The following is a 25,331-nucleotide window of genomic DNA, read 5'->3' as shown; positions in this document are numbered from 1 at the left end:
CACATGGGGACAAATATCGTACTTTTTGGAGAAATGTCCTCTCGTCTGATGAAACAAAAATAGAGCTGTTTGGCCATATTGACCATTGTTATGTTTGGAGGAAAAAGGGGGAAGCTTGCAAGCCGAAGAACACCATCCCAACCGTGAAGCACAGGGGTGGCAGCATCTTGTTGTGGGGGGTGCTTTGCTGCATGAGGGACTGTTGCACTTCACAAAATAGATAGCATCATGAGGATGGAAAAAATATGTGGATATATTGAAGCAAAATCTCAACACATCAGTCAGGAAGTTAAGTATTGGTCGCAAATGGGTCTTCTAAATGGACAATGACCCTAAGCATACTTCCAAAGTTGTGTCAAAATGGCTTAAGGACAACAAAGTCAAGGTATTGGAGTGGCCATCACAAAACCCTGATCTCATTCCTATAGGGAATTTGTGGGCAGAACTGAAAAAGTGCAAGGAGGCCTACAAACCTGACTCAGTTCGGTCAGGAGAAATGGGCCAAAATTCACCCAAGTTATTGTGGGAAGCTTGTGGAAGACTGCCCAAAACAATTGACCCAAGTTAAACAATTTAAAGACAATGCTACCAAATACTAATTGAGTGTATGTAAACTTCTGACCCACTGGGAATGTGACAAAATAAATAAAAGCTGAAATAAATCATTCTCTCTACTATTATTCTGACATTTCACATTCATAAAATAAAGTGGTGATCCAAATTGACCTAAGAGAGGGAATTTTTGCTAGGATTAAATGTCAGGAATTGTGTAAAACTGAGTTTATGTCACGACTTCCACCGAAGTTATTCCCTCTCCTTGTTCGGGAGGCGTTCGGCGGTCGACGTCACCGGCTTTCTAGCTGCCACCGATCCATGTTTCTGGTGGGTCATCCCAGGTGAGTAGCACACCACTCACCCAGAGCTCCCTGTTGCACACATGTGGTTGTCAATTGAATTTCCAGAGTTTTCCCCACGTTCCCAGCATAAGGCGCTAGTAGATTCAGGAGCAGCTGGGAACTTTAACGACCGTTCCTTTGCTACGAGATTAGGGATTTCTATTGTGTCTGCTGATGTTCCCTTCCCTATACATGCCTTAGACAGTCGTCCTTTGGGGTCGGGGCTAATTGGGGAGGTCACAGCTCCGCTCACTATGATAACGCAGGAGAGTCATAGGGAGCAAATTAGTCTCTTCCTAATCGACTTTCCTGCGTTCCCTGTTGTGTTGGGGATTCCCTGGTTGGCTTCGCATGATCCCACTATTTTGTGGCAACAGAGGGCTCTCAAGGGATGGTCCTGTCAGTGCTCAGGGAGGTGTGTAGGTGTTTCCTTAGGTGCCACTATGGTGGAAAGTCCAAACCAGGTCTCCACTATGCACATTCCCCCCGAATATGCCGACTTGGCACTCGCCTTCTGTAATAAGAAGGCGACTCAATTACCACCCCATCGACAAGGGGATTGTGCTGTAGATCTCTTGGTAGAAGCAGCACTTCCCAGGAGTCACGTGTATCCTCTGGCACAGGAGGAGACGGCGGCTATGGAGACATATGTCACCGAATCTCTGGGACAGGGATACATTCAGCCTTCCATCTCACCCGTCTCCTCGAGTTTATTTATTTGTGAAGAAGAAGGATGGAGGTTTGCGCCCGTGTATTGGTTATCGAGGTTTAAATAAGATCACTGTAAAATACAGTTACCCGCTACCGCTTATAGCCAGTATGACCGAGTCATTACAAGGGGCGCGCTTCTTCACAAAATTGGACCTCAGGAACACTTACAACCTGGTGCGTATCCGGGCGGGAGATGAGTGGAAGACAGCATTTAGCACCACTTCTGGGCATTATGAGTACCTCGTCATGCCGTACGGGTTAATGAATGCTCCATCCGTCTTCCAATCCTTTGTAGATGAGATTTTCAGGGACCTGCACGGGCAGGGTGTAGTGGTGTATATAGATGACATTCTAATATACTCCATTACAAGCGCTGAGCATGTGTCCCTGGTAGGCAGGGTGCTTGGTCGCCTGTTGGAGCATGACCTGTACGTCAAGGCTGAGAAATGTCCGGTGCAACTGCAGTGGTCAGCTGGGGCGGACAGGGCTTTTGGTCACCTGAAGGCTCTGTTTACCTCGGCTCCCGTGCTGGCTCATCCTAATCCCTCCTTAGCTTTCATAGTTGAGGTGGACACGTCTGAGGCAGGGATAGGGGCCGTGCTGTCTCAGCGCTCGGCTACGCCACCAAAGCTCCGCCCTGTGCATTCTTTTCGAAGAAGCTCAGCCCGGCAGAGTGAAACTATGATGTGGGGGACCGGGAGTTGTTGGCTGTTGTCAAGGCTCTGAAAGCGTGGAGACATTGGCTTGAGGGGGTCAGCCTTACACTCGGTCAGCCTTACCTCAGGTTTTCACCCCGAGAGCAACGGGCATGTGGAAAGAGTCAACCAGGAGGTGGGTAGGTTTCTGCAGTCCTATTGCCAGGACCGGCCAGGGGAGTGGGCGGTGTTTCTTCCCTTGGCAGAGATGGCTCAAAACTCCCTCCTCCACTCCTCCACTAACCTGTCACATTTTCAGTGTGTGCTAGGTTACCAGCCGGTCCTGGCACCATGGCATCAGAGCCAGATTGAGGCTCCTGCGGTGGATGAATGGTTCCGGCACTCGGAGGAGACATGGGACGCTGCCCATGTGCGACTGCAAAGGGCCATCAGGCGTCCCCCGGGTCGTCCCCGAGGCCTGTGTCGGCGCGCTGCTGGAGCCGTGCGTCAAGGGGGGGGTAGTGTCACGACTTCCACCGAAGTTATTTCCTCTCCTTGTTCGGGCGGCGTTCGGCGGTCGTCGTCACCGGCTTTCTAGCTGCCACCGATCCATGTTTCATTTTTACTTTTATTTTGTCTGTTTACACACCTGCTTCCCATCTCAATATTATGTTCCTTATTTAACCCTCTTGTTTCCCTTTCTGTTTGTGCGTGATTGTCTTTCGTGTGTTAGAGTTCTATCCTGTTTTGTCCTTGTTTGATAACGGGATTTTTGTTACGTTCTTGGATTGAGTAAATACAGTGTGTTTTTTACTCTTACCTGTGTCCTGCGCCTGACTCCTTCGCTATCTTCTAGATAGCCAAATACATTTAAACTGTCAGAGTCTAAGGTGTATGTAAACTTCCGACTTCAACTGTATATGTACACTACCATTCCAAATTTTGGGGTCACTTAGAAATGTCCTTGCTTTTGAAGGAAAAGCACATTTTTTGTCCATTAAAAGAACATACAATTGATCAGAAGTACAGTGTAGACATTGTTAATGTTGTAAATTACTATTTTAGGTGGAAACGGCTGATTTTTAATGGAATATCTACTGTGCATAGGCATACAGAGGCCCATTATCAGCAACCATCACTCCTGTGTTCCAATGGCACGTTGTGTTAGCTAATCCAAGTTTATAATTTTAAAAGGCTAATTGATCATTGGAAAACCCTTTTGCAATTATGTTAGCACAGCTAAAAACTGTTGCTCTGATTAAAGAAGCAATAAAACTGGCCTTCTTTAGACTAGTTAAGTGTTTGGAGCATCAGCATTTGTGGGTTCCATTACAGGCTCAAAATTGCCAGAAATGAAAAAAATTCTTCTGAAACTTGGGTCCAGCAAAATTAAGGCAATTTATACAATTTTGAAAACATTACAACACATTCACAGGTTTCACAACACACTATGTGCCTTCAGGCCCCTACTCCACCACTACCACATATCTACAGTACTAAATCCAGGTGTATGTATATAATGTATATGTCACGTTCTGACCTTAGTTCCTTTGTTTTGTCTTTTGTTTTAGTATGGTCAGGGCGTGAGTTGGGTGGGTTGTCTATGTTAGTTTGTCTATGATTTTCTATTTCTGTGTTTGGCCTGGTATGGTTCTCAGTCAGAGGCAGCTGTCAATCGTTGTCCCTGATTGAGAACCATATTTAGGTAGCCTGTTTTCCATTGTGTTTTGTGGGTGTTTATTTTCAGTCTTTGTGTGTCTGCACCAGACAGAACTGTTTCGGTTGTTTGTGTTGTTTGTTATTCAATGTTCAGTTTTTTCATTAAATAAGATGAACACTTACCACGCTGCGCTTTGGTCCTCACCTTCTTCCCACGACAGCCGTTACAGTATGTTATCGTGTGTGTGTGTGTATGCATGTATCTGTGCCAATGTTTGTGTTGCTTCACAGTCCCCGCTGTTCCATAAGATGTTTTTTATCTGTTTTTTTAAACCAAATTTGACTGCTTGCGTCAGTAACTTGATGTTGCTTGTTGGACCTTCCTTGTTGATAGTGTTGTTAAGAAGGCAGAGTATTGCTTTATTATAGACAGACTTCTTCCCATCTTAGCTACTACTTCATCAATATGTTTTGACCATGACAGTTTACAATCTAGGGTTACTCCAAGCAGTTTAGTCATCTCAACTTCCACATGATTTATTACAATATTTAGTTGAGGTTTAGGGTTTAGTGTTTGTTTTGTTCCAAATACAATGCTTTTAGTTTTAGAAATATTTAGGGCTAACTTATTCCTTACCACTCACTCTGAAATTAACTGCAGCTCTTTGTTGAGTGTTGCAGTCATTTCAGTTGCTGTAATAGCTGACGTATATAGTGTTGTCATCTGCATACATAGACACTGTCTTTACTCAAAGTCAGTGGCATGTTGTTAGTAAAGATTTATCAAAGCAAGGGGCCTAAACAGCTACCCTGGGGAATTCCCGATTCTAACTGGATTATATCTGAGAGGCTTCCATTAAAGAACACCCTCTCTTTATCCACATTATAGCAGGGTGTGTAAAGCCATAACACGTACGCTTTTCCAGCAGCAGACTATAACCGATAATGTCAAAAGCAGCACTAAAGTCACCTGCGACAATAAAGACTGCTTCCGGGTGAGAGTATTCTTGTTGGCTAATGATCTTGTACAGTTTGCTGAGTGCCGTCTTGGTGTTCGCTTGTGGCGGTATGTACAGAGCTGTTATAATAACACACGTGAATTCCCTCAGCATATAGTGGTGTCGGCATTTTAGCATCAGAAACTCCAGGTCGGGTTAACAGGAGCTTGCAATGTTTTCAACTTTTTTTATGAGAAAATTGTTTATGAGAAAACATACCCCTCTCTCTCTGACTCTTACCAGAAGCCGCCATTCGATCCATTCAAAATATGGAGAAGCCATCTGGTTAAATAGCAGAGCCGATTGTATTGTCCGTAAGCCATGTCTCAGTAAAAACAAAGTCCCAGCATTCCCTGATGTCCCTCTACAATTGAAGCCTTGCTGTGAGTTCACAAAGTTTATTTTCCAGCAATTGGACATTAGCCATCAGGATACTAGGAAGAGGAGGCAGTTTAGTTTGGATGTATTTATGCATTTTTATTCCAAACAATAGCCAGTGTTTTGGAACACTGGCTTATGTTTTGGAATATTAAACAATAACCCTACGTACATGCTTTGCATTCTGTGCGAGCTTTCCTCTGGTCAGGATTATTGTCAGTGACAATATTGCGTGTATACCCTCTTTTGTGCTTAAATCGGTTAAACTGTCTACCTACCTCTCTCCTTGCAATCCAACTACAGTGGATAGGTTACCAGTTGTCTGGATCTATCTTAGTCCCTGTAGAGCAGCCTGAGAGAGGACTGAAGTGAGAGAGCATGAGGAGCCTCATCCTGTAGGAGCATTGAGGCAGGCTGGTGAGACCTTTACTGACTGCTGTTGTTGAACCACTAATTCAAATCAACACTCCTGTTCCTTTGACTCATGTAGCAGAGCAGATTTTTATTTTACTACCCCCTGACCTTTGACAAATAGTACATTTATGAAAGACTACCTGAAAGGAATACAAATAGGTTTTACTTCTTGAGTTCAGCTCTCTGACTTCAAAGCACAAACTAAGACGTCAAACAATGAATACCAAATGTGGATGAAATATCTACAACTGATGCAACCCTTGCTGTGTGCCACCACACCATTATGTTTTCTTTGTGTCTTAAATTGAAAACAGTACAGCTCCTCATTAGAGCCCCAACCAATGTGAATGGACAAAGCCATTGATCATGTGACACCATTCATTCCTATGTGAAGACTCAATATCACATTGAAGCCAAATGAAGTTGGTTAAGATGGCATCTCAAGGATACATAACATGCGTAGTTTGAGCTAATCCAGGAAGTGATGTTGCAGGCTAGCTCAGTGCTCCCCCCTCTTATTGAATAACTCTAGTTGAAGGCCAACCAGGGTCCTCAGTCTGCCATTAGCAACTATATTGTCCTTATAACTTGTTCTGTGTGTGATTTTAAAATTGGTCCAAGGACATACATCTGGTATATTAGAAGCAATTATTGGTACCATGATTGTCTTCTAAAAATGTTGTTGTTTACACAGAGATTTACATTTTTCCATTGACTTGGGATCCTGTTTTCTGCAGTTCTGCACTTGGCCTTGAACTTCCGTGGCTTCAGTGAGAGGGGGCAGTTGCTCTCTCCTGGCACCAACACAGGGGCAGAGGAGAGGAAGCAGGGGCTCAGCTCTCTCCCCACTAGCCCTGTCAGTGCACTGGAACATTGGATAAAGGGAATCGGACTGAGTATGTGATGTTTAGTGGGAGTATTGCTGGAATCCTGGCCAGATTCTTTCCCTCCCACAGCTGCATTGGATTGGAGGAAACTATAAAAACAATGCCTTAATTTGAGATCTTAATTGCAACCAGAGCAGGCTTGTTTACTGAGAGTCAACAAGAAAACTAGAGAGCTCTCTGCGTACTAATGAACTAACAGCTTTATGGAGACGAGGTTTCACTCCTACTCTTAATTATGTACGGCTTAGTTGTTATTAAAGTCAGCAGTCATTTACAGTGTGATAGGCATTAGAATAGAGTATGCTAGTTTTTATTTTTGCTTTTTAAGTCTTATTTCCCCTCATGTGCTGGCAAAGGTAAATTCATGACAGCATTCCAAGTTTTCTGATGTCTCTATAATTTCCACTGTCTCTATTCATCATCTTACAGTGGTGTGTGCAGACCAATGGAGCTGCAGTAAGCTGTTGTACCTAAGAATAAAAAGCCTCATTGGACATTTTGTGTTCAGTCAGTGCAACAGGCCTTTCATGTGCTCCCCGCAAGGGCACAATGCTTCCCCTCGCCCTGCTGTGTACTTTACTGTAATATCTTCACATTCGCATCAACAAGTTACACAATTAACCACATAGCTTTATGTACAAGGAAAAACTAATAAATCAGCCACATTGGAAAATGCTAAAATCTTTGGATAATTATTTGTTTGAGCCCATCCCTCAGATGACATGACTAAAGAACTTTGCTGACAATGCACTTTAGCTCCATCCACCCTGAATAGCTACACATTAATTCAGGTTGAACTTCCTGTGAAGGAGGAAGTAGAGTCTACTGGACGGCTCATAATAATGTCTGGAATTGAGCAAATGGAATGGAATCAGACAAACATGTGTTTGATGTATTTGATACCATTCCAATAATTCCGCTCCAGCCATTACCACGAGGCCATCCTACCCAATTAAGGTGCCACCAACAACCTACGTATGCACAGCTCTCAACACAGCCTGTAACTCTCAACACAGCCTGTAACTCTCAACGCAGCCTGTAACTCTCAACGCAGCCTGTAACTCTCAACGCAGCCTGTAACTCTCAACGCAGCCTGTAACTCTCAACGCAGCCTGTAACTCTCAACACAGCCTGTAACTCTCAACGCAGCCTGTAACTCTCAACACAGCCTGTAACTCTCAACGCAGCCTGTAACTCTCAACGCAGCCTGTAACTCTCAACACACAGCTTGTAACTCTCGGGGGGTTTCTAAAGTCATGGGTGCCAGCTCACTACTACTGTAGTTTTCCCAGCAGTCCTCTCTTTCTACAGTATGTGTGTTTTATTACTGGCAGCTGTGCCCATTTATGTTGCTACATTTTCTGTTGCTTCAAAATGTACTCATCATGCAAAGCCTGATTCATGCGTCACCAAATAAAAACACAGACTGGCTTTATGGAGGAGGGGGAGGAGGAGGAGGGAGTGATGGAGTTTCTAATGGAATAATGGACTGTACCCCTTAGTAAATTACAAGTAAAAATGTTAACACAAGATTTTTTTTGCTTGGATTTTATTGTTCCCTATTGAAGTATAACTTATTTAAAAACCTTATTGTTTAATAGTTGAAAATCACAACTTCTGATAGATTGGCCAATGAACATCATGTGGCGATATAATAGTGTAGCTACAGTATGTTTTAGAGACTTCTGTACAGAACACTTGTGTAACTATACGCCGGTTAGTTACAGGTTGCTTGATCAGGAAAATTGCAAAAATAATTCCATTTTCCTCCAGTGGAAACTATGACGTGTTTCATAGAGCCCTCGGTTCCATATGACGCAGGCAGAGTTGGATTGGAGAAGGGGGCCTCACATGAACCTTGAACTGCCTACATGTAATCCAGCTTGTTGGGTCTTACCTTATCTCCTGGGTGTGGTCGCATCACAGACACACGGTCATAGCCTTTCCTCAGCAAAACCCACAGAGCATCCAGCTTGCCCTGCAATCACAAAGCAGTACACAATACCAATAAGATGTGTTTTGTGCATGGTTTTGTGTTGGTGTGATTATAAGTCGCTATGCGACATACATTGACACACTATACTAATACTTTACATGAATTTCCAGGGATTATCTTCGAACTAAACCCATAACTTCTTCATTTTCTCAATGCATGTCTATCTGTTACCAATTAGAGTTTTCACTTTGTAGATTGAAATTCAATTTAATTATAAAACAGCTGACCCAAATTATTATCAAAGCCAGAACCTGAACAAATGATATTTGCTCATTGTGAATTCTGCAGAGACCCAGCCATTGCTGAGAGGTTGGGGAAGGGGGCAGAACAAAAATAATCTGCTTTTCTACACAAAACTACTGGTTCTGCAGCCCTTGTCCCCTGGAGCTCAGTCCAGGGTGTATCTGGTTTCAATTAGCCATCCCCTGCTGACTGTCAGGACATATAGAACCATGCCTTTAACTTGTGCCTGGCCCTGTGTGTAGAGGCTCCATACCAGTGGTCACGTAAGGACTGGGACCCCAACACTAAAATATGAAATGCCTACATAATAAACTCGAGCTTCAACCCATCCTATCAGTCAAATACATGGCCATATATAAAGGAACCCATGTTGAGTATGTGATTGAACTTGACAACTGTGTGTGCAATGTATTGTCCAGGTCAATACCTTAATTGGTGAGTACCACTTATGAGGGCCAGGAGGCTTGCGCGTGCCATTGTTGAGGATGCGAGTCGGGGTCTGTATAAACTCCTGCTCGGGCATCTTCACCCTAGCGTTCTTGGCCTTCTCCAGCTTGGCTCCCTCCTCAGTAGAGCCTTTCTCACCCCAACGCACCTGACAAATAACAAGAGGTTTTCAGAGCTGTCTAGTTTAATTTCAACCACATTCAAGCAGTCGGATCAACCACTTAGTGTGTGCTTGGTTGTTTGCCATTGCTGTTCTTTCAAACAGAGTCTTCCTATGTCAAATAGCATGGAGAGGACAGCTGTAGATTGTGAGGGAGGGTAGGTTCATTACAGTAGTATGAAGTACAGTAGTGGGAATGAAAGCTGGTTGTCAGAACTTAAACACAGCAGGGCTCCAGGGAAGCTCACCTCCATCCTTTTGATTCCACCCACACCTCTGCCCCCATAGTAGGAAGCATCAACCGTGGGCCACTTCTTCTTGGGCATCCCATCTTCTTCCTCATCCTGAAGTGGGGGGAAATAGAGAGAGTGTTAAAGACAGGTGTCAATATCGCACATTTGGTTCACAGTATCTAAGACAGGGTTAATAAAAATGTAGGTCTGAGATGATTGATAATTTCACACACACTGGTACCGTTGGTTCTGAGATACAGTTTAAACACCAAGCCCTCTGTCTCTCCATCTTTCATATACACTACTCTGTCTAATATTTCAGGTCCTGGGTATGATTTCCTTTATTTTCTAAGTCAGTCTCCATCTACTCACTCTCCCCCTCGCCACATTACCTCCAGTCCCGTCCGTGGCGTGCGTCAGATCAGTGGAAATGACAGATTCCACAGCCCACCTCCTCATGTTTCAGCTCTTTCACAGGCCCAGATTCAGACTAATTGAATCCATCAGGACTATGGTCAGGGCCTGCCATGGAGGAGGTGGCAATAACAATAGGCTGACACCATCACCCTCACTGACCCTCAGAGAGACACAGACAATGGGCAAAGAGCTTCACACAAAAAATGAGGAGATACCTCCTATATGATCTAATTGAATTGGAGTGGGGGAGATGCTTACTTCACCAATTTTGTGTGGACATTCCATGTGCCGGGTTAATGAGGTGATTTTACGACAATCGATATCTTACAAAATCAACATCTAAAAGAAGCACTGGTATAATCATAATGATATCAGTTGAGAAGACAAGTACTTGGATTGTGTCACTACGGTATACACCTGCCTCTCTATTCTTTCCTGATGACAACCATAGACACGTACCCCCCCCCTCCCCCCACACACAAAAAAATGGGTCTATAATAAAATGAATTAATTGCAACATTTATGAAAAGATGTGTGCTGTAAAAAAGCTTTATGACGTTTAACTGAGTCACATTTGATAGAATTCTGTTGACAGTTGAAAATGTTTGTAAGTAGAGTCATTTGCGGTGCTGTTTGTTGTTCACTGTGAAAGTATTTATTGTTGTGAAGTATTGATAGTTTCATCTGATTAGTCAGTGAATTTCCAGCGGTCTGGAGGGATTTCAAGGAAAGGATTCCAAACAGATGGCTCTTTAATAAGGCCTTAGTTGAAACCTTAAACTTGAAGAAAATCCCATACAGTGAAGTAAAGGGATAATTATTCTCAGCTTTCCTTTTTATCACACTGTACATGGGGGGTATAGAAATTGATTATCAATTTGTACAGTGACCAGAGAAAGGGGCTGTTCAAAGAAGATCTCCTGCCTTTTTTATCAGAATGTATTTGCTGGGAGTAAGGGGTGGTTTCGGTCTACATGAGGTGTGAAAAAGACAGGTCTTCATAGTGGGAGGGTGTTGTCCTGACCATGCTCTGGTTGGTGGATACAGTACTACAAATCTATCATGACACTACTTCAAAGACAAAACCACAGCAATTGGGCGGAATAAATATCTTGGTCATATGTCAGTCTATAAAATCATGGGGAATATTCTAAATGGTCAGTGAGGTTTGTGATAATTGAAGAAAATGGACCAAAAGCAATGGTTTCCAACACCTATTAACATTCTAAATGGTTTTGCTACATGCCAGTCAGTCAACTATAACCTGGTAGCCTACAGTAGTGTATCTCTCTATTTCACTAAAACTATCCACCAAAAGTATTATTACTTTACCTATAAAACAAATGGCTGAAAGTGTATTTCTCTTCTGCTTAATGGCCATTACATTTAGAGCCACATCATTTTGCTACGGTGAGTGGACAGAGACTTCTCTACCCTTCCAGAGACAATCTCTAACTATAAAGTCAGACATACTGTGGAAAATCTAACCCACACTCCAACAGTAATTAAGTGAGGGGTTTATTTTGTTCATGTATTTCTTCTTACCGAACTGTCTTCCAGTACTGGTGGTGGTGGCTCATGGATCATCTGTCGTGGGGGGGGGGATGAAGAGACAGAGTTTACATTCATGAATGAAAGAAAACAAACATGTACTTCAAAATACACATTTAAAAACAGGGTTACATGAAATCACATGGCTCAGGAATAGTTTTTTTCTCTCCCTTGTTCAACTATTTACAAGCGACTGACCTAGAAATCTGCCATCCAGATTCCTAAACCTGGGATGTTGGTTGGGTGGGGAGCGGAAGAGGGGTGGGGGAGAGTAAAGCGCATGCGATTGTATGCTCCATGCGCACTTGTTTTTCTGTTTTCAACTGTGATGAAATTCAAGGAAACCTGTGTAAAGCGTATTGCAGGAAAAGGACATCTTAAAACATTTTACAGACAGCTTTTGACTACCAGCTCCTCCTGTTGGATTTAGGCAGAGCACTGTGATGATGTAGTAGAATATTAGAATAATTTAAATGTTTAGTAAATATAGATAAAACTGTATTTTCCTCAGATTCTCTTCTCAATCTATAGCAAGATACATGTTTGTGGTGTGTCTATGGCCAACAAAATGTTGAGCAACTATAACTGTAAGCACTTAGAAAATAACCTGGCCAAGACAATTAATATACATGACTTGAAATGATACTTATTTTCCTCTGTGCTTCCCAAAGCCTGGAATACTAGCTGATTTCCCATGGTAACCTAGCATCACTTTCCTAAACAGTGCTGGGCAAGGATTTCCACCGAAAATAACTGACAAGAACTATAAAGGTAAGGAGAGAGAGAGTAACATAGTAAAAACTGGCATGTTTTTCTGCGTCTTTCCAACTTTTCTGTTTCCAGGCTGGTAAAACAGATATTGAAAGGGCAATACACACCATAGACCAGAAGTGTTACATTTTGTTAGGCATGGTTGGGAGGGAGAGGCAGTAGATTGGAGTTGGCATGGAATTATTCTGAGAATGACTAACCTATGTATTCTGGGAAAAAGATGTGACCTCATGGAATTTGTTTTAGGAGCTTTGGCAAACATGAACACTGTGTGATTGTGTAACCTACTTCCCATATCTTGATGATGGCGTAAGTTTCCTCTCTCCTCTCAATGTTTTTGTCTAAATACTAGAACAATACCGAGAAGCTACATTGCCCTTGACCTCATGAGCTGAGGGGGCAGCGGTTCTGTGACCTCCAGTTGAACAAATGACTTCAACAGAGGGACTAATTACTTCAGCACACATTTACCACTGGGCTTTGACCTCTGGTGACCTCTGGGCATAATGGACTAACAAAATCAATTGGAGGCCAATAAGGCCAAGGAGTGTCATCCTTCACTAACTCATAACCGTCTCACCATGGGAATGTTGTTCAGGTAAGTAAGGTGCTCTGAGTGTTCCAAGGTCAGACAAAAGAACTCTGGAAAATAAATCCATGATCACAGTGTATAAACAGTATAAAGAGTTGTCTCAGAAAAGACTTAGTGGAAATCCTGTAAGCTACACATAAGTTTACCTACCGTATAGGGCAATTTGTGTTTCATTTAAAAATGTTACAGCTTGTAAGACACTGTCCATGAGTGTGAATGTGACAGATAGTGTATGTGACTCACCACAGTGCAGCAGAGAGGCCAGAACCACCAAAGCAGCATGAAGACTAAGAGCATCATGAGGATGAGCAGGGCGATGGCCAGGATGGTTCCATCAGACTGGGACAGACAGAGAGTGAGGGACACCGGTCACACTCAGTCTCTACTGAGCTGCACAACAGTGCAAAGGCTGAGAACCATCAGAAAGTTCAAGTGCCTGTTATTGTGTAACTACAGGGGAATAACATAATAAGGCATCGTTTGAGGCAGTTATTGGTTCCCGTGAATCGTTGATGGGGTACTGCATAACACATAGTTGTGTTGCACAGCGGTGTGGTGCATTTTGTTCTTACACAGCTCACAGTTGTAATGGTGACTGAACTGGAGATGAAACTAAGACCTTCATTCATGCTGACATAGAGGTTGGCTGCCCTGGAACACAGATGGAGTGTAAAGAGATAGAGTGTGGTGAGGATGGGTGACAGAAATATCGGCAGATTAAGATAGAACCTGATATTCATTCAGTTATGGTAGTACTTACATTCCCTCTTCCTGTAGAATAGGGGCAGGACAGAGGAGATATGTATCTTCCACTATTAATGGCTTCACACCTAGAGGAGTAGAGGAGAACGAAGGGTCACCCATGCACAAACCATAATGGTTCTGCTGTAGTCAGAGTGTAATTCAGACTGCACAGATCAAACTTCCATTTCAATCATCCGAATCCATTGACCTTTGGAGAAGTGGCGCAGATGCAGACATGTATCAGGAGCTTAGATGTAAATACTTTTGAAGCCATTGTACATCTCTTTACTTTTTCAAAAACAAATTGTGTTACAGGCCGAATTTAAAATGGATTCCATCAAATATTGTCAAAGTGGAATTTTGTTTGTAGGGAATTTTAGAAATTAATGCAAAATGTAACGATGAAATGTCTTGGGTCAATACGCATTCAACCCCTTTGGTATGGTAAGCCTAAATACATTCTGGAGTAAAAATGTGCTTAACAAATCGCATAATAAATTGCATGGACTCATTCCGTGTTCAACAATAGTGGTTAACATGATTTATGAATGACTACCCCATCTCTGTACCGTACACATACAAATATCCATAGTCCTTCAATCGAGTAGGGAATTTCAAACACAGATTAAACCCCAAAGACAAGGGAGTTTTTTTACTGACTCGCACAAAAGAGCACTGATTGGTATATGTGTAAAAAGAAAAAAAGCAGACGCTGAATATCCCTTTGGTGATTTATTAACTAGGCTTTGGGTGATGTATCAATACACCCAGTCGCTATAAATATACAGGCGTCCTTCCTAACTCAAGTTGTCGGAGAGGAAGGACAATGCTCAGGGATTTCACCAAGAGGCCATGGTGGGAAACAAATTCAACTTTCAGCAGGACAATAACCTAAAACACAAGGCCAAATCTACACTGGAGTTGCTTACCAAGACGACATTGAATGATTCAGTTTTAGCAAAATGGCTGTCTAGCAATGATCAACAATCAACTTGACAGAGCTTGAAGAATTTTAAAAGAATAACGGGCAAATATTGTACAATCCAGGTGTGCAAAGCTCTTAGAGACTTACCTAAAAAGACTCACAGCTATAATCACCACCGCCAAAGGTGCTTCTACAAACTATTGACTCAGGGTGTGAATACTTATGTAAATTATATATTTCTGTATTTTATTTTCAATAAATTAGCAAATTAAAAAAACATGTTTTCACTTAGTCGTATGTGGTATTGTGTGTAGATGGGTAAGGGAAAAATATAGTTAACCAATTTTGAATTCAGGAAGTAATGTGGATGTCAAGGCTGTGGGTAACTGGTGAAAGGAGTCAGGTGCAGGAGAGCTGAGATGCATGGACAAGGTATTTAATACAAGAAAATACCAGTACAAAACAACAAAACCCGGCAACAATAATAACAGCCGTAAGATACAGCCTAACAATAAAACAAACACGCACACAAACATGGGGGAATAATAATGAATGTAGGTGATGGGTTAATAATGAACAAGTAATGAGGGGAATTGAGGGGAATTGAAACCAGGAGTGTAGAAAACAAAGACAAAACAAATGGAAAATGAAAAGTGGATCGGTGATTGCTAGAAGGCCAGTGACGTCGACCACCGAACGCCGCCCGAACAAGGAGAGGGACCGAATTTGGCGGAAGTCGTGATAATGGAGCAAAATGTGGAATAAGTCAAGGGGTATGAATACTTTCTGAAGGCACTGTATATCAACTGATGTCTGGAGTTCATTGACTAATGATCATGAAATTACATCATCTTATTGGATTTTTTGTATTGTACTGTGTCATAATTAGTGTTCACAACAGAGAGCAGTTGTAATTTATCTTGATGGTAACTCATTTAACATACCAATCTAATATAATACAGAGATGCTTAAGGACCATACTTAAATACCCTAGTCCTGACACCCATTTGACAGAGCAGAGACAAAGACAATGATAGCCTTCATTTTTAAAGAGAACCTCTAGTCTTTCTGTGTCCAACTTATGAAATGTTGGAAAACAGATCCAGTGAGCATGGTCATCGCCCAAGACTGCTTGTTTATCCTGGCTCAGGGTTAACATACCCCTGCACTGAGGAAATCAACATGAGCGCTCCACAGCAAACGGATGACCGCTCCTCTCCTCTCCAGTAACACCCTGCAGGACGGAGGGGAGGAATTGGGACCAGGGGGAGATCAATACTGCAGCCTGCCAAGCTGAGCTCAGAGCCAACACAAACTCAGCCAGATATCCCATTCAGAGTTCAAGTCAGCAGTCACCCACCTTATACTAAGCTATCAAAGGGGACTGAGAGAGTTGAGGGTCTCTTTGAAGACAGGCAGACTGGTTGACTGGCTGACTATAAAGGGCTCTCTGGTCCCTCTCTCAGGTGAAGGGTTCTACCATTTAATACCATAGGGATCTAGATGCTGCCGCCAACAGCTTTGCTTCATGTCACAACACTTTGTTACACAGTTTACGCTGTGCACATGATAAAAGGTCATGTAAAGTTTTACTACTGAGTGCAGACATGTGCCCACTGTTAAAGCTTACTCAATAAATCACAGCCAAATGTTATTGGTCACATACACATATTTAGTAGATGTTATTGCAGGTGTAGCAAAAATCTTGTGTTCCTAGCTCCAACAGTGCAGACCAGCCTATTTAACCAATACTGAGACAATTTAACATGACATTGCTTCTGAGAATACAATAACATGGCTGCACTGCTGTCTGTCAAGTAAGATTTGTGGAGAACTATACAATCCCAATGAAATGATGATTACTCCGGTTCCTGGGCATTTCTAAAGAATAAAGTCTCATGTCACAAGTGGTGGATTCTCATCTTTAACGCAGTGCCCTAGGAAAGTATTCAGGCCCCTTGACTGTTTCCACATTTTGTTATGTTACTGCCTTATTCTAAAATTGATTGAAGGGTCTTTGTCAGGTAGGTGACCAAGAACCCGATGGTCCTTTACGGTAGAGTGGCCAGACTGAACCCACTCCTCAGTAAAAGGCACATGACAGCCCGCTTGAAGTTTGCCAAAAGGCACTTGAAGACTCTCAGAACATGAGAAACAAGATTCTCTGGTCTGACAAAACCAAGATTGAACTCTTTGGCCTGAATGCCAAGCGTTACGTCTGGAAGAAACCTGGTACCATCCTTACGGTGAAGCATGGTGGTGGCAGCATCATGCTGTGGGGATGTTTTTCAGTGGCATGTACTGGGAGACTACCGAGGGAAAGATGAATGGAGCAAAGTACAGAGAGATTCTTGATGATAACCTGCTCCAGAGCGCTCAGGATCTCAGACTGAGGCAATGGTTCACCTTCCTAGAGGACAATGACCCTAACCACACAGCCAAGACAATGCAGGAGTGGCTCCGGGACAAGTCTCTGAATGTCCTTGAGTGGCCCAGCCAGAGCCGGGACTTGAACCCGATCAAACATCTCTGGAGAGACCTGAAAATAGCTGTGAATCTCCCCATCCAACCTGACAGAGCTTGAGAGGATCTGCAGAGAAGAATGCAAGAAACTCCCCAAATACAGGTGTGCCAAGCATGTAGTATCATACCCAAGAAGACTTGATGCTGTAATCGCTGCAAAGGGTGCTTAGACAAAGTACTGAGTAAAGTTTCCTACGAGGGCTGGAGCCTTTGGAGAATGTGGAGAGGCGGTAGAGGAGTGGTGGTGTCTGTGGTGATGGTCAAGGGGCGCATTGGGAGTTCTGCAGATTACAGAAGAGCGCACTGTAGGACGATTGGAATCAATCATATGAGGCCATTGACACTCAACCACAAGAAACAATGAGCCAACAGTGGCCAATTAGGCATGGCGCCTGCTGTGTCTGAAATGACTGAGCTGTTTAGGGGTAAACGTTCTACTGGACAGTTGGTACACATATCCTTGGGTTTACATCTGAAAGAAGGGATGGAGGAGGGAAGTAAACAAAGAGGTGGTGTATCCTTTTTTTCCTACATTTTTTCCATGTCTTCCGCTTGGGGAGTTGGATGTTTAATTACATACAAACAATTTACATTTTGGGTCACCGTAAACCATTCTCTTCAACACTAATTCAGAGTAGAAGACATTTGTTAGCAGTCCTCAGGTCATTCCTGCTAAGTAGCACCATACTGTAAAAGGTATAAAACCGTAATATTGAACGCAGCTGAAGACTGTACTTTGATCTGCTATCAAATTCCATATTTTCAATTCTTCATGGCCTAAACATCCCCTCATTCTCTTCCTCTCAGGCCCAGACTATATTTTATCTTTGTTTGTAATTAGAGCATGCCCTCCCACAGCTATATGTTGGCATGCATCGGAGGGGGCTGGTCTCACACATCCATTAAGCCACTTCAAGACCACAGGGGGAACTTGGATGTGCCTCCAGGGCTTTTCCCCAGACTGCCTTGTGTGTGACACTGTTTCCCTTGATCTTCTAGCTCTGGTGCAGTCCTAGGCCGTTAAAGTACAAATGTACCCTTTAAAATCAAAAACCAGTAATACCAGAAACAAATGGCATAGGCACTTGTTTGGGCATAGAGAACCCCTACTGATCTCCTGAACGTAACTTTTGGGAGGCATTAAGAGACATCAATAAGAAAACATTGACTTTTACTGTGTCTAACTCATAACACCACGTTTGTCATCCATTTCCTGAGCAGTTTTACACTTACAGCTGCAGTAAATACAACTTTGTGTGTCCTATTGCATGATTAGCAAATCTTTAAAACAATCAGAACACAGGTCCACTGTTTATTCATTTTGAGTTGGTGCTCCACTTACTCTTGGTGAGTGTGTCGTTGATTCGGAAACTGCACAGGACCTTATGGACATTCCGAGCATGGAGGAAGCCATTTCCTCTCACCACCACCTGGAACGTTTCTAGAGAGGGAATAGAGAAACACAATGACTGAGGAGGCATACAGCCAGTTAGAGTGTAAAACTGAACTGAATTTGTCACACCATGTGTTCAAGCTAACATCTGAGTCTATCATCTCAGCATCTCACACTCTGGTCACATTCAGCCAACAAACTCTAAACCACCATGCCCTGACCATAGTGGTTGTTGAAGATAAACTATTTTTTCTGAATACCTTAAGAATTAAGATTTTGCTGTCAATGAGACTTCAACTGCAGTTGTCCAGACATTTGGAGATTTAGTGCCTCTCTGGAGCCAATATCACATAACGCAGAAAACCTGAAGCGTAAATACTTATTTTTACAGTGAGGAAAGTGGTGTGTTGTAAGACTGTAGAATGGACAATGATGGCAGCATTACACATCAGATAAAAGAGAGAAAGCAATTATTTGTGTCCTTAGTACAATAGTTTTGTTGGGACTAGGTCCAGGTTGAATCCTTCATGACAAAATAAGTTGCTGCTACTGTGTGTAGGAGATATTTACTGCACACCAGTCTGCTGGCCTTGCCAAGTCTCATCCTGTTGTGCGCTCCAATATGATGGGGCCTTTAAAATGTCTGATTTAATGATCTGATCTGAAGCTAGAGAGGATAAATACAGGCCAGAGGTCTGTACACTTACCTCCTGCACAGATACTGGAGGGTTCCACTGCCAGGATCTCAATACAGGACTTCTTTAAGATCTGTGGGAGTAAGAGAGACATGTGGGCTTTATTGAGGGTATTGGTTTAATAATATAATCCCTATACTCTTTTTACTGGCAATTACAGTATCAGTGTGTACCTGTGCACCTCATTTATAGGGTCTGCTTAATGTCTCCTGTTCTCCTCTCTGTGCTCCTCTCTGTTTTTGTTCTGGGTGTACATCTCTCTCTATACCCCCACTGTTCAGAGAAAGTATGTGTTGTAAGCCTGAAGATCGGTTTGATTTACTGCATGGTGTCCTTCTTTATTGAGTCTGAGCCAGCAGCTTTCAGCATGCTGTTAATGGGCTCCAGATGCCAGTCAACTTGTCTGACTGACCTCTAGCTCTGTTAGAGGAACTCAGTGCCCGGGTGACAATGGCCTCTCCACAACTCTCCTTTTCCTTCCTTCCTCCGCTATTGAAATAGTTTGAGCGGATACAAAAATATAAGTCATAACCTTTGAGGTGGAAGCTATAATGAACGAATGCATACACTTTGATCCTGTTTGGGTAGACTCCACTAGCTTGGATCAAAAGCTGGGAGGTCAGAGTCACAGCAGGTTTTCCTGAAATTCTGTTTCTGGTGAGTTTTGATGGATGGAATATTTCTGTTTATTGTTTTCTTTAATCCTATTCTCCCTTGTTTCCTATTTGATTAATGTGTTAATGGATTTAGATATGTACTGTAGTGAGAATTATTGAACACAATCTCTGGATGGATGGTGCAGTGTACATTAAAGATGATGTTATTCTAGCCTTCCCATTGGGCACAGACGTCAGATCAACGTCTATTTTTGGTTATCTTCCAAAAGTGTCACAATAACATTTGATTTATGTTAAAAGCTGGATGAAATAAATATGAAATTCCTTTACCTTAATGACTTTTTGCAAATCCAATCAGTTTTTACATTGATTCAACCTTATCACGTATAATTTTTTGTTGTTGAAATGACGTGGAAACAACGTTGAGTTTTTGCCCAGTGGGATCCTTATGTTTGTCGTCAAGTCTGAACCTCTTACCGAATCAATGACCCCCTGCAGTGCTTCAAAGCCATCATTCACTGGGAAGACATGGTCCTTGCTATCAGCAATCATTGCCAGCTGAGGAAGAAAAAAAAGTGTCATACAGTTCTACACAGCCACCAGCCTCTTTTCCAAATGACGTTTGGGATACAGTTTGAGACCAAGTCAAATCAGAGCACAATGAAGCAAGATGCGTCAACACACCTGTGTCTCATTGAAGTCCTTCACCCCCACGCAGTATACTGAGGCACCCAGACTCCGCGATCGGTTGGCCTGTCAGGTATTCACAGAGGAGCAAAAACAGGAAAGACTGTCGACACCTTGAATCGCACTACATCAATCAAAACACATACACTGACAACACTCCAGATAGCTACAGTCTTCGAAAAAAAAGTGCTATCTAGAACCTAAAAGGGTTATTCGTCTGTCCCTATAGGATAACCCTTTGAAGAACTATTTTTTGTTCCAGCCGAAGAACCCTTTTGGAACCCTTTTCTCTAAGAGTGTACTCCGTGACACCGATGTGTAGATTTGACAAATAGCTAAGAGCATTGACCTCTGGCTGACTGATATTCAATAAAAATAATTAGACGTTGAAGGAAACCATTTATTAGCAAAAGCCTGTAGACTAGAGCCAACAGAGCCCATGAGCCAAATGTTACATTTCATGAACATCTGAAAGAAGGCCCTACAGAGCTACGCTGACAATATTATTCAATTTGAGTGACAGGACGTTTTAAACTATTGTTGCAAGGCTCCCTGTTAAGTGACACTTTCCCCACACATTTTGGTTGGTTCCTTTTGCAGATGTGTGGCGAATGACTGGGCCTTTTTAATTCACCGGGCAGATGGGAGATATAAATCTGACAGACACTTTGACCTCCTTTCCCTTCTCTGGAAAGAGGGGATCAAAGTGTTACTGAGGTGATGTACAGTATATGGTGCTGGTGTTTGATCTGTGCCCACAGTAGTGCAAGTTCTGTTTACAATTTGTGGTCTTGTCTCCCTTTCGCTCTCTCTCTCTCTCTCTCTCTCTCTCCCTCTCAATTAAATTAAATTCAAAGGGATTTATCGGCATGAGAAACATGTTTACATTGCCAAAGCAAGTGAAATAGATAATAAACAAAGGTGAAATAAACAATAAAAAATAAACAGTTAACATTACACTTACAAAAGTTCCAAAGGAATAGAGACATCATATTATGCCTATATACAGTGTTGTAACGATGAACAAATAGTTCAAGTACAAAAGGGAAAATAAATAAACATAGATATGGGTTTTATTTACAATGGTGTTTGTTCTTCACTGGTTGCCCTTTTCTTGTGGCAACAGGTCAAAAATCTTGCTGCTGTGATGGCACACTGTGGTATTTCACAGTAGATATGGGAGTTTATCAATGGATTTGTTTTTCGAGTTCTTTGTGGGTCTGTAATCTGAGGGAAATATGTGTCTCTAATATGGTCATACATTTGGCAGGAGGTTAGGAAGAGCAGCTCAGTTTCCAACTCATTTTGTGGGCAGTGTGCACATAGACTGTCTTCTCTTGAGAGCCAGGTCTGCCTATAACAGCATATCTCAATAGCAAGGCTATGCTCACTGAGTCTGTACATAGACAACAATTTCCTTAATTTTGTGTCAGTCACTGTGTACTCTCTGTTTAGTGCCAAATAGCGTTCTGGTGTTCTCCGTTTTTTTTGTTAATTATTTCCAATGTGTCAAGTGATTATCTTTTTGTTTTCTCATGATTTGATCTGGTCTAATTGTGTTGCTGTCCTGCGGCTCTGTTTGTGTTTATGAACAGAGCCCAGCTTGCTTAGGGAACTCTTCTCCAGGTTCATCTCTCTGTAGGTGATGACTTTGTTATGAAGGTTTGGGAATCACTACCTTTTAGGTGGTTGTAGAATTTAACGGCTCTTTTCTGGATTTTGATAATAGGCAGGTATCGGCGTAATTCTGCTCTGCATACATTATTTGGTGTTTTACGTTGTACACTGAGTATGTTTTTCCAGAATTATGCATGCAGAGTCCCATTTTGTGAATTCTTGGTTGGTGAGCAAACCCCAGACCTCACAACCATAAAGGGCAATGGGTTATATAATTGATTCAAGTATTTTTAGCCAGATCCTAGTTGGTTTGTAGAATTTTTTATTCTTTTCGATAGTGTAGAAGGCCCTTCTTGCCTTGTCTATCAGATCGTTCACAGCTTTGTGGAACCTGTGGCGCAGATGCTTAGGCTGTGGCATGTACAGTTTGTGTGCTCTAGGGCAACGGAGTCTAGATGGAATTTTTTTGGAACACCATTATTTTTGTCTTACTGAGATTCACTGTCCGCGCCCAGGTCTGACACAATCTGTGCAGAATATCCTTCCTTGGTTGGGGACAGAAGCACCAGATGTCACGATTGCCGTCGATTTCGTGGAAATGACCGGACCAAGATGCAGCGTGGTGAGCGTACATTTTTCTTTATTATAAATGTCGCCAACAAAACAAAAAACAAACGTGAAGCTTACTAGGGCTGTACAGGCCACTAACAAAGACAACTACCCACAAAATACAAAAGTAAAAAGGCTGCCTAAGTATGATTTCCAATCAGAGACAAAGATAGACAGCTGTCCCTGATTGAGAACCATACCCGGCCAAAACATAGAAGCACAGAACATAGTGTGTCCCACCCGAGTCACACCCTAACCAACCAAACATAGAGAATAAAAAGATCTCTACGGTCAGGGCGTGACACCAAATCATCAGCAAACATTTTACTTCAGATACTAGTAGGGTGAGGCCAGGTGCTGCAGACTGTTCTAGTGTACTCTCCTATTTGTTGGGGCTCAAGCTGCATCCCTGTCTCACCCCACAGCCCTGTGAAAAGAAATGTGTTTTTTTCCAATTTTAACCACACACTTGTTTGTGTACATAAATTATATAATTTTGTATGTTTTTCCCCCAACACTGCTTTCCATCAATTTGCATAGCAAACCCTCATTCCAAATTGAGTCAAAAGCTTTTTTGAAATCAATAAAGCATGAGAAGACTTTGCCTTTGTTTTGGTCTCTTTGTTTGTCAATTAGGGTGTGCAAGGTGATTAGGTAAAAAGCCCATTTGACATTTGCTCAGTACATTGTTTTCACTGATGGAATGTATTTGTCTCCACTTTTGTGTATTGGGGGACCAGTCCTTGGTTCCAAATATTGGGGAAGATACCAGAGATGAGGATGACGTTTAAGTATAACCAATTGATTAAGTATAACCAATTGAAATTTGTGGTCTGTATATTTTATCATTTAGGATACCATCAACAGCACAGGCATTTTGGAGTTGGAGGGTATATATATATATATATTTATTGTCCCGTAGTTCAGTCAATGTAATTGAAGAATCCAGTGGGTTCTGGAAATCTTTAATTGTTGATTCTAAGATTTGTATTTGATCATGTATCATTTCTATTTATACATGTTTTTCCAAAAAGATTGGAGAAGTGGTTTATCCATACATCTCTGTTTGATAACTCTTTGTGTTTGTTTAGAGTGTTCCAATTTCCCCAGAAGTGGTTAATTCTTGTCACGTTGTATAAATGATTGGAGACAGGCACAGGAATTTGTGATAAGGAGGTTTAATTCCCCACCCAAAATATACAACATGCCATGAAAAGGCATGGTGACAAAGCCCAAAACAAACACGTACAAAAACACAGGGATGTAACCTGAACAAAAGAGTTAAACCTCTAATAAAAACCTGCAATACACTACACGGGGCGAGACCCACGATAGCAAATGTACAACAATACACAGGATGCGAACCGTAATAACAAGTACACAAAATAACAAGCATAGGTACTCACATACCAACAGACATGGGAACACTAACCAACAAAACAATGGTGAACAGAGGGCACATATATACAATTACTATTCAGGGGGAATGGGAACCAGGTGTGCGTAATGAAACAATTCAGTGACGCCTAGAGGCCGGTGACGTAGACCTCTGGAGCTGGTGCGCGGAATGAGCAGCAGTCCTGAGGGAATCCGTGACAATTCTAGTGATTCTTCAATTACATTGAGCTGATTTCTGATGTGCTGTACCTTATTTTTCTGTAGTGTATTTCTGTATTGTTTTAGTGATTAACCATAGTGAAGGTGTAGGCTTAGGTTTTCTGGGTCTCTATGTTTTTGGTTGGATAGGTTTCTCAATTTATTTCTAACCTTTACATTTTTCATCAAATCATTTGTCATTGCTGTTAATGTTCTTAGGTTGTCTGCTTGACATTTTTAGATTTGATAGGGAAGCTGAGAGGTCAAATACTGTATACTGTTTAGGCATTCTAATACCAAGTTTACACCTTCACTATTACAGTAAAACGTTTTTTCCAGGAATGAGTCTAAAAGGGATTGAATTTGCTGTTGCCTAATTGTTTTTTAGTAGGTTTATATAACAATTTCCTTCCATCCATAGCATTTCTTAATATTATGCAGATCCTTTGGCTTTGATGCCTCATGATTGAGTGTTGCTCTGTTCAAGTAAACTGTGATTTTGCTATGATCTGATAGGTTTGTCAGTGGGCTAACTGTGATCGCTCTGAGAGAATCTGGGTTGAGGCCAGTGATGAAGTCATCTACAGTACTACTGCCAATGGATGAGCTGTAGGTGTACCTACTGTAAGAGTCCACACAAAGCCTACCATTCACTATGTACAGACCCAATGTGTGAAAGAGCTTCAGGAGTTGTGACCCGTTTGTGTTAGTTGTCTTGTCATAATTGTGTCTAGGGGGCATATTTTGGCGGGAATGCTGTCACCTCCATGTACAGTTGAAGTCGGAAGTTTACATCCACTTAAGTTGGAGTTATTAAAACTGGTTTTTCAACCACTCCACAATTTTCTTGTTAACAAACTATAGTTTTGGCAAGTCGGTTAGGACATCTACTTTGCGCATGACACAAGGAATTTTTCCAACAATTGTTTACAGACAG

The 25,331-nt window shown here is 42.1% G+C and overlaps 1 protein-coding gene across 1 annotated transcript in view; it reads right to left on the bottom strand.

The window, feature by feature from the left end:
• The window catches only part of LOC135541460 (anthrax toxin receptor 1-like), a 52,629-nt gene that overhangs the window by 5,776 nt on the left and 21,522 nt on the right, over positions 1 to 25,331 (bottom strand). The window contains exons 10-20 of the mRNA XM_064967754.1: positions 20,570 to 20,638; positions 20,363 to 20,443; positions 19,281 to 19,341; positions 18,523 to 18,621; positions 13,749 to 13,818; positions 13,561 to 13,639; positions 13,232 to 13,327; positions 11,620 to 11,661; positions 9,673 to 9,768; positions 9,245 to 9,412; positions 8,476 to 8,556 (exon numbers count right to left, since the gene is read on the bottom strand). Coding sequence (XP_064823826.1) covers positions 8,476 to 8,556; positions 9,245 to 9,412; positions 9,673 to 9,768; positions 11,620 to 11,661; positions 13,232 to 13,327; positions 13,561 to 13,639; positions 13,749 to 13,818; positions 18,523 to 18,621; positions 19,281 to 19,341; positions 20,363 to 20,443; positions 20,570 to 20,638 — 942 coding nt within the window. The remainder of the gene's footprint in view (positions 1 to 8,475; positions 8,557 to 9,244; positions 9,413 to 9,672; positions 9,769 to 11,619; positions 11,662 to 13,231; positions 13,328 to 13,560; positions 13,640 to 13,748; positions 13,819 to 18,522; positions 18,622 to 19,280; positions 19,342 to 20,362; positions 20,444 to 20,569; positions 20,639 to 25,331) is intronic.

Source organism: Oncorhynchus masou, chromosome 1 (assembly GCF_036934945.1).
Source record: "Oncorhynchus masou masou isolate Uvic2021 chromosome 1, UVic_Omas_1.1, whole genome shotgun sequence".
Taxonomy (NCBI): domain Eukaryota; kingdom Metazoa; phylum Chordata; class Actinopteri; order Salmoniformes; family Salmonidae; genus Oncorhynchus; species Oncorhynchus masou.
This window is presented reverse-complemented; position numbering and strand designations above follow the sequence as displayed.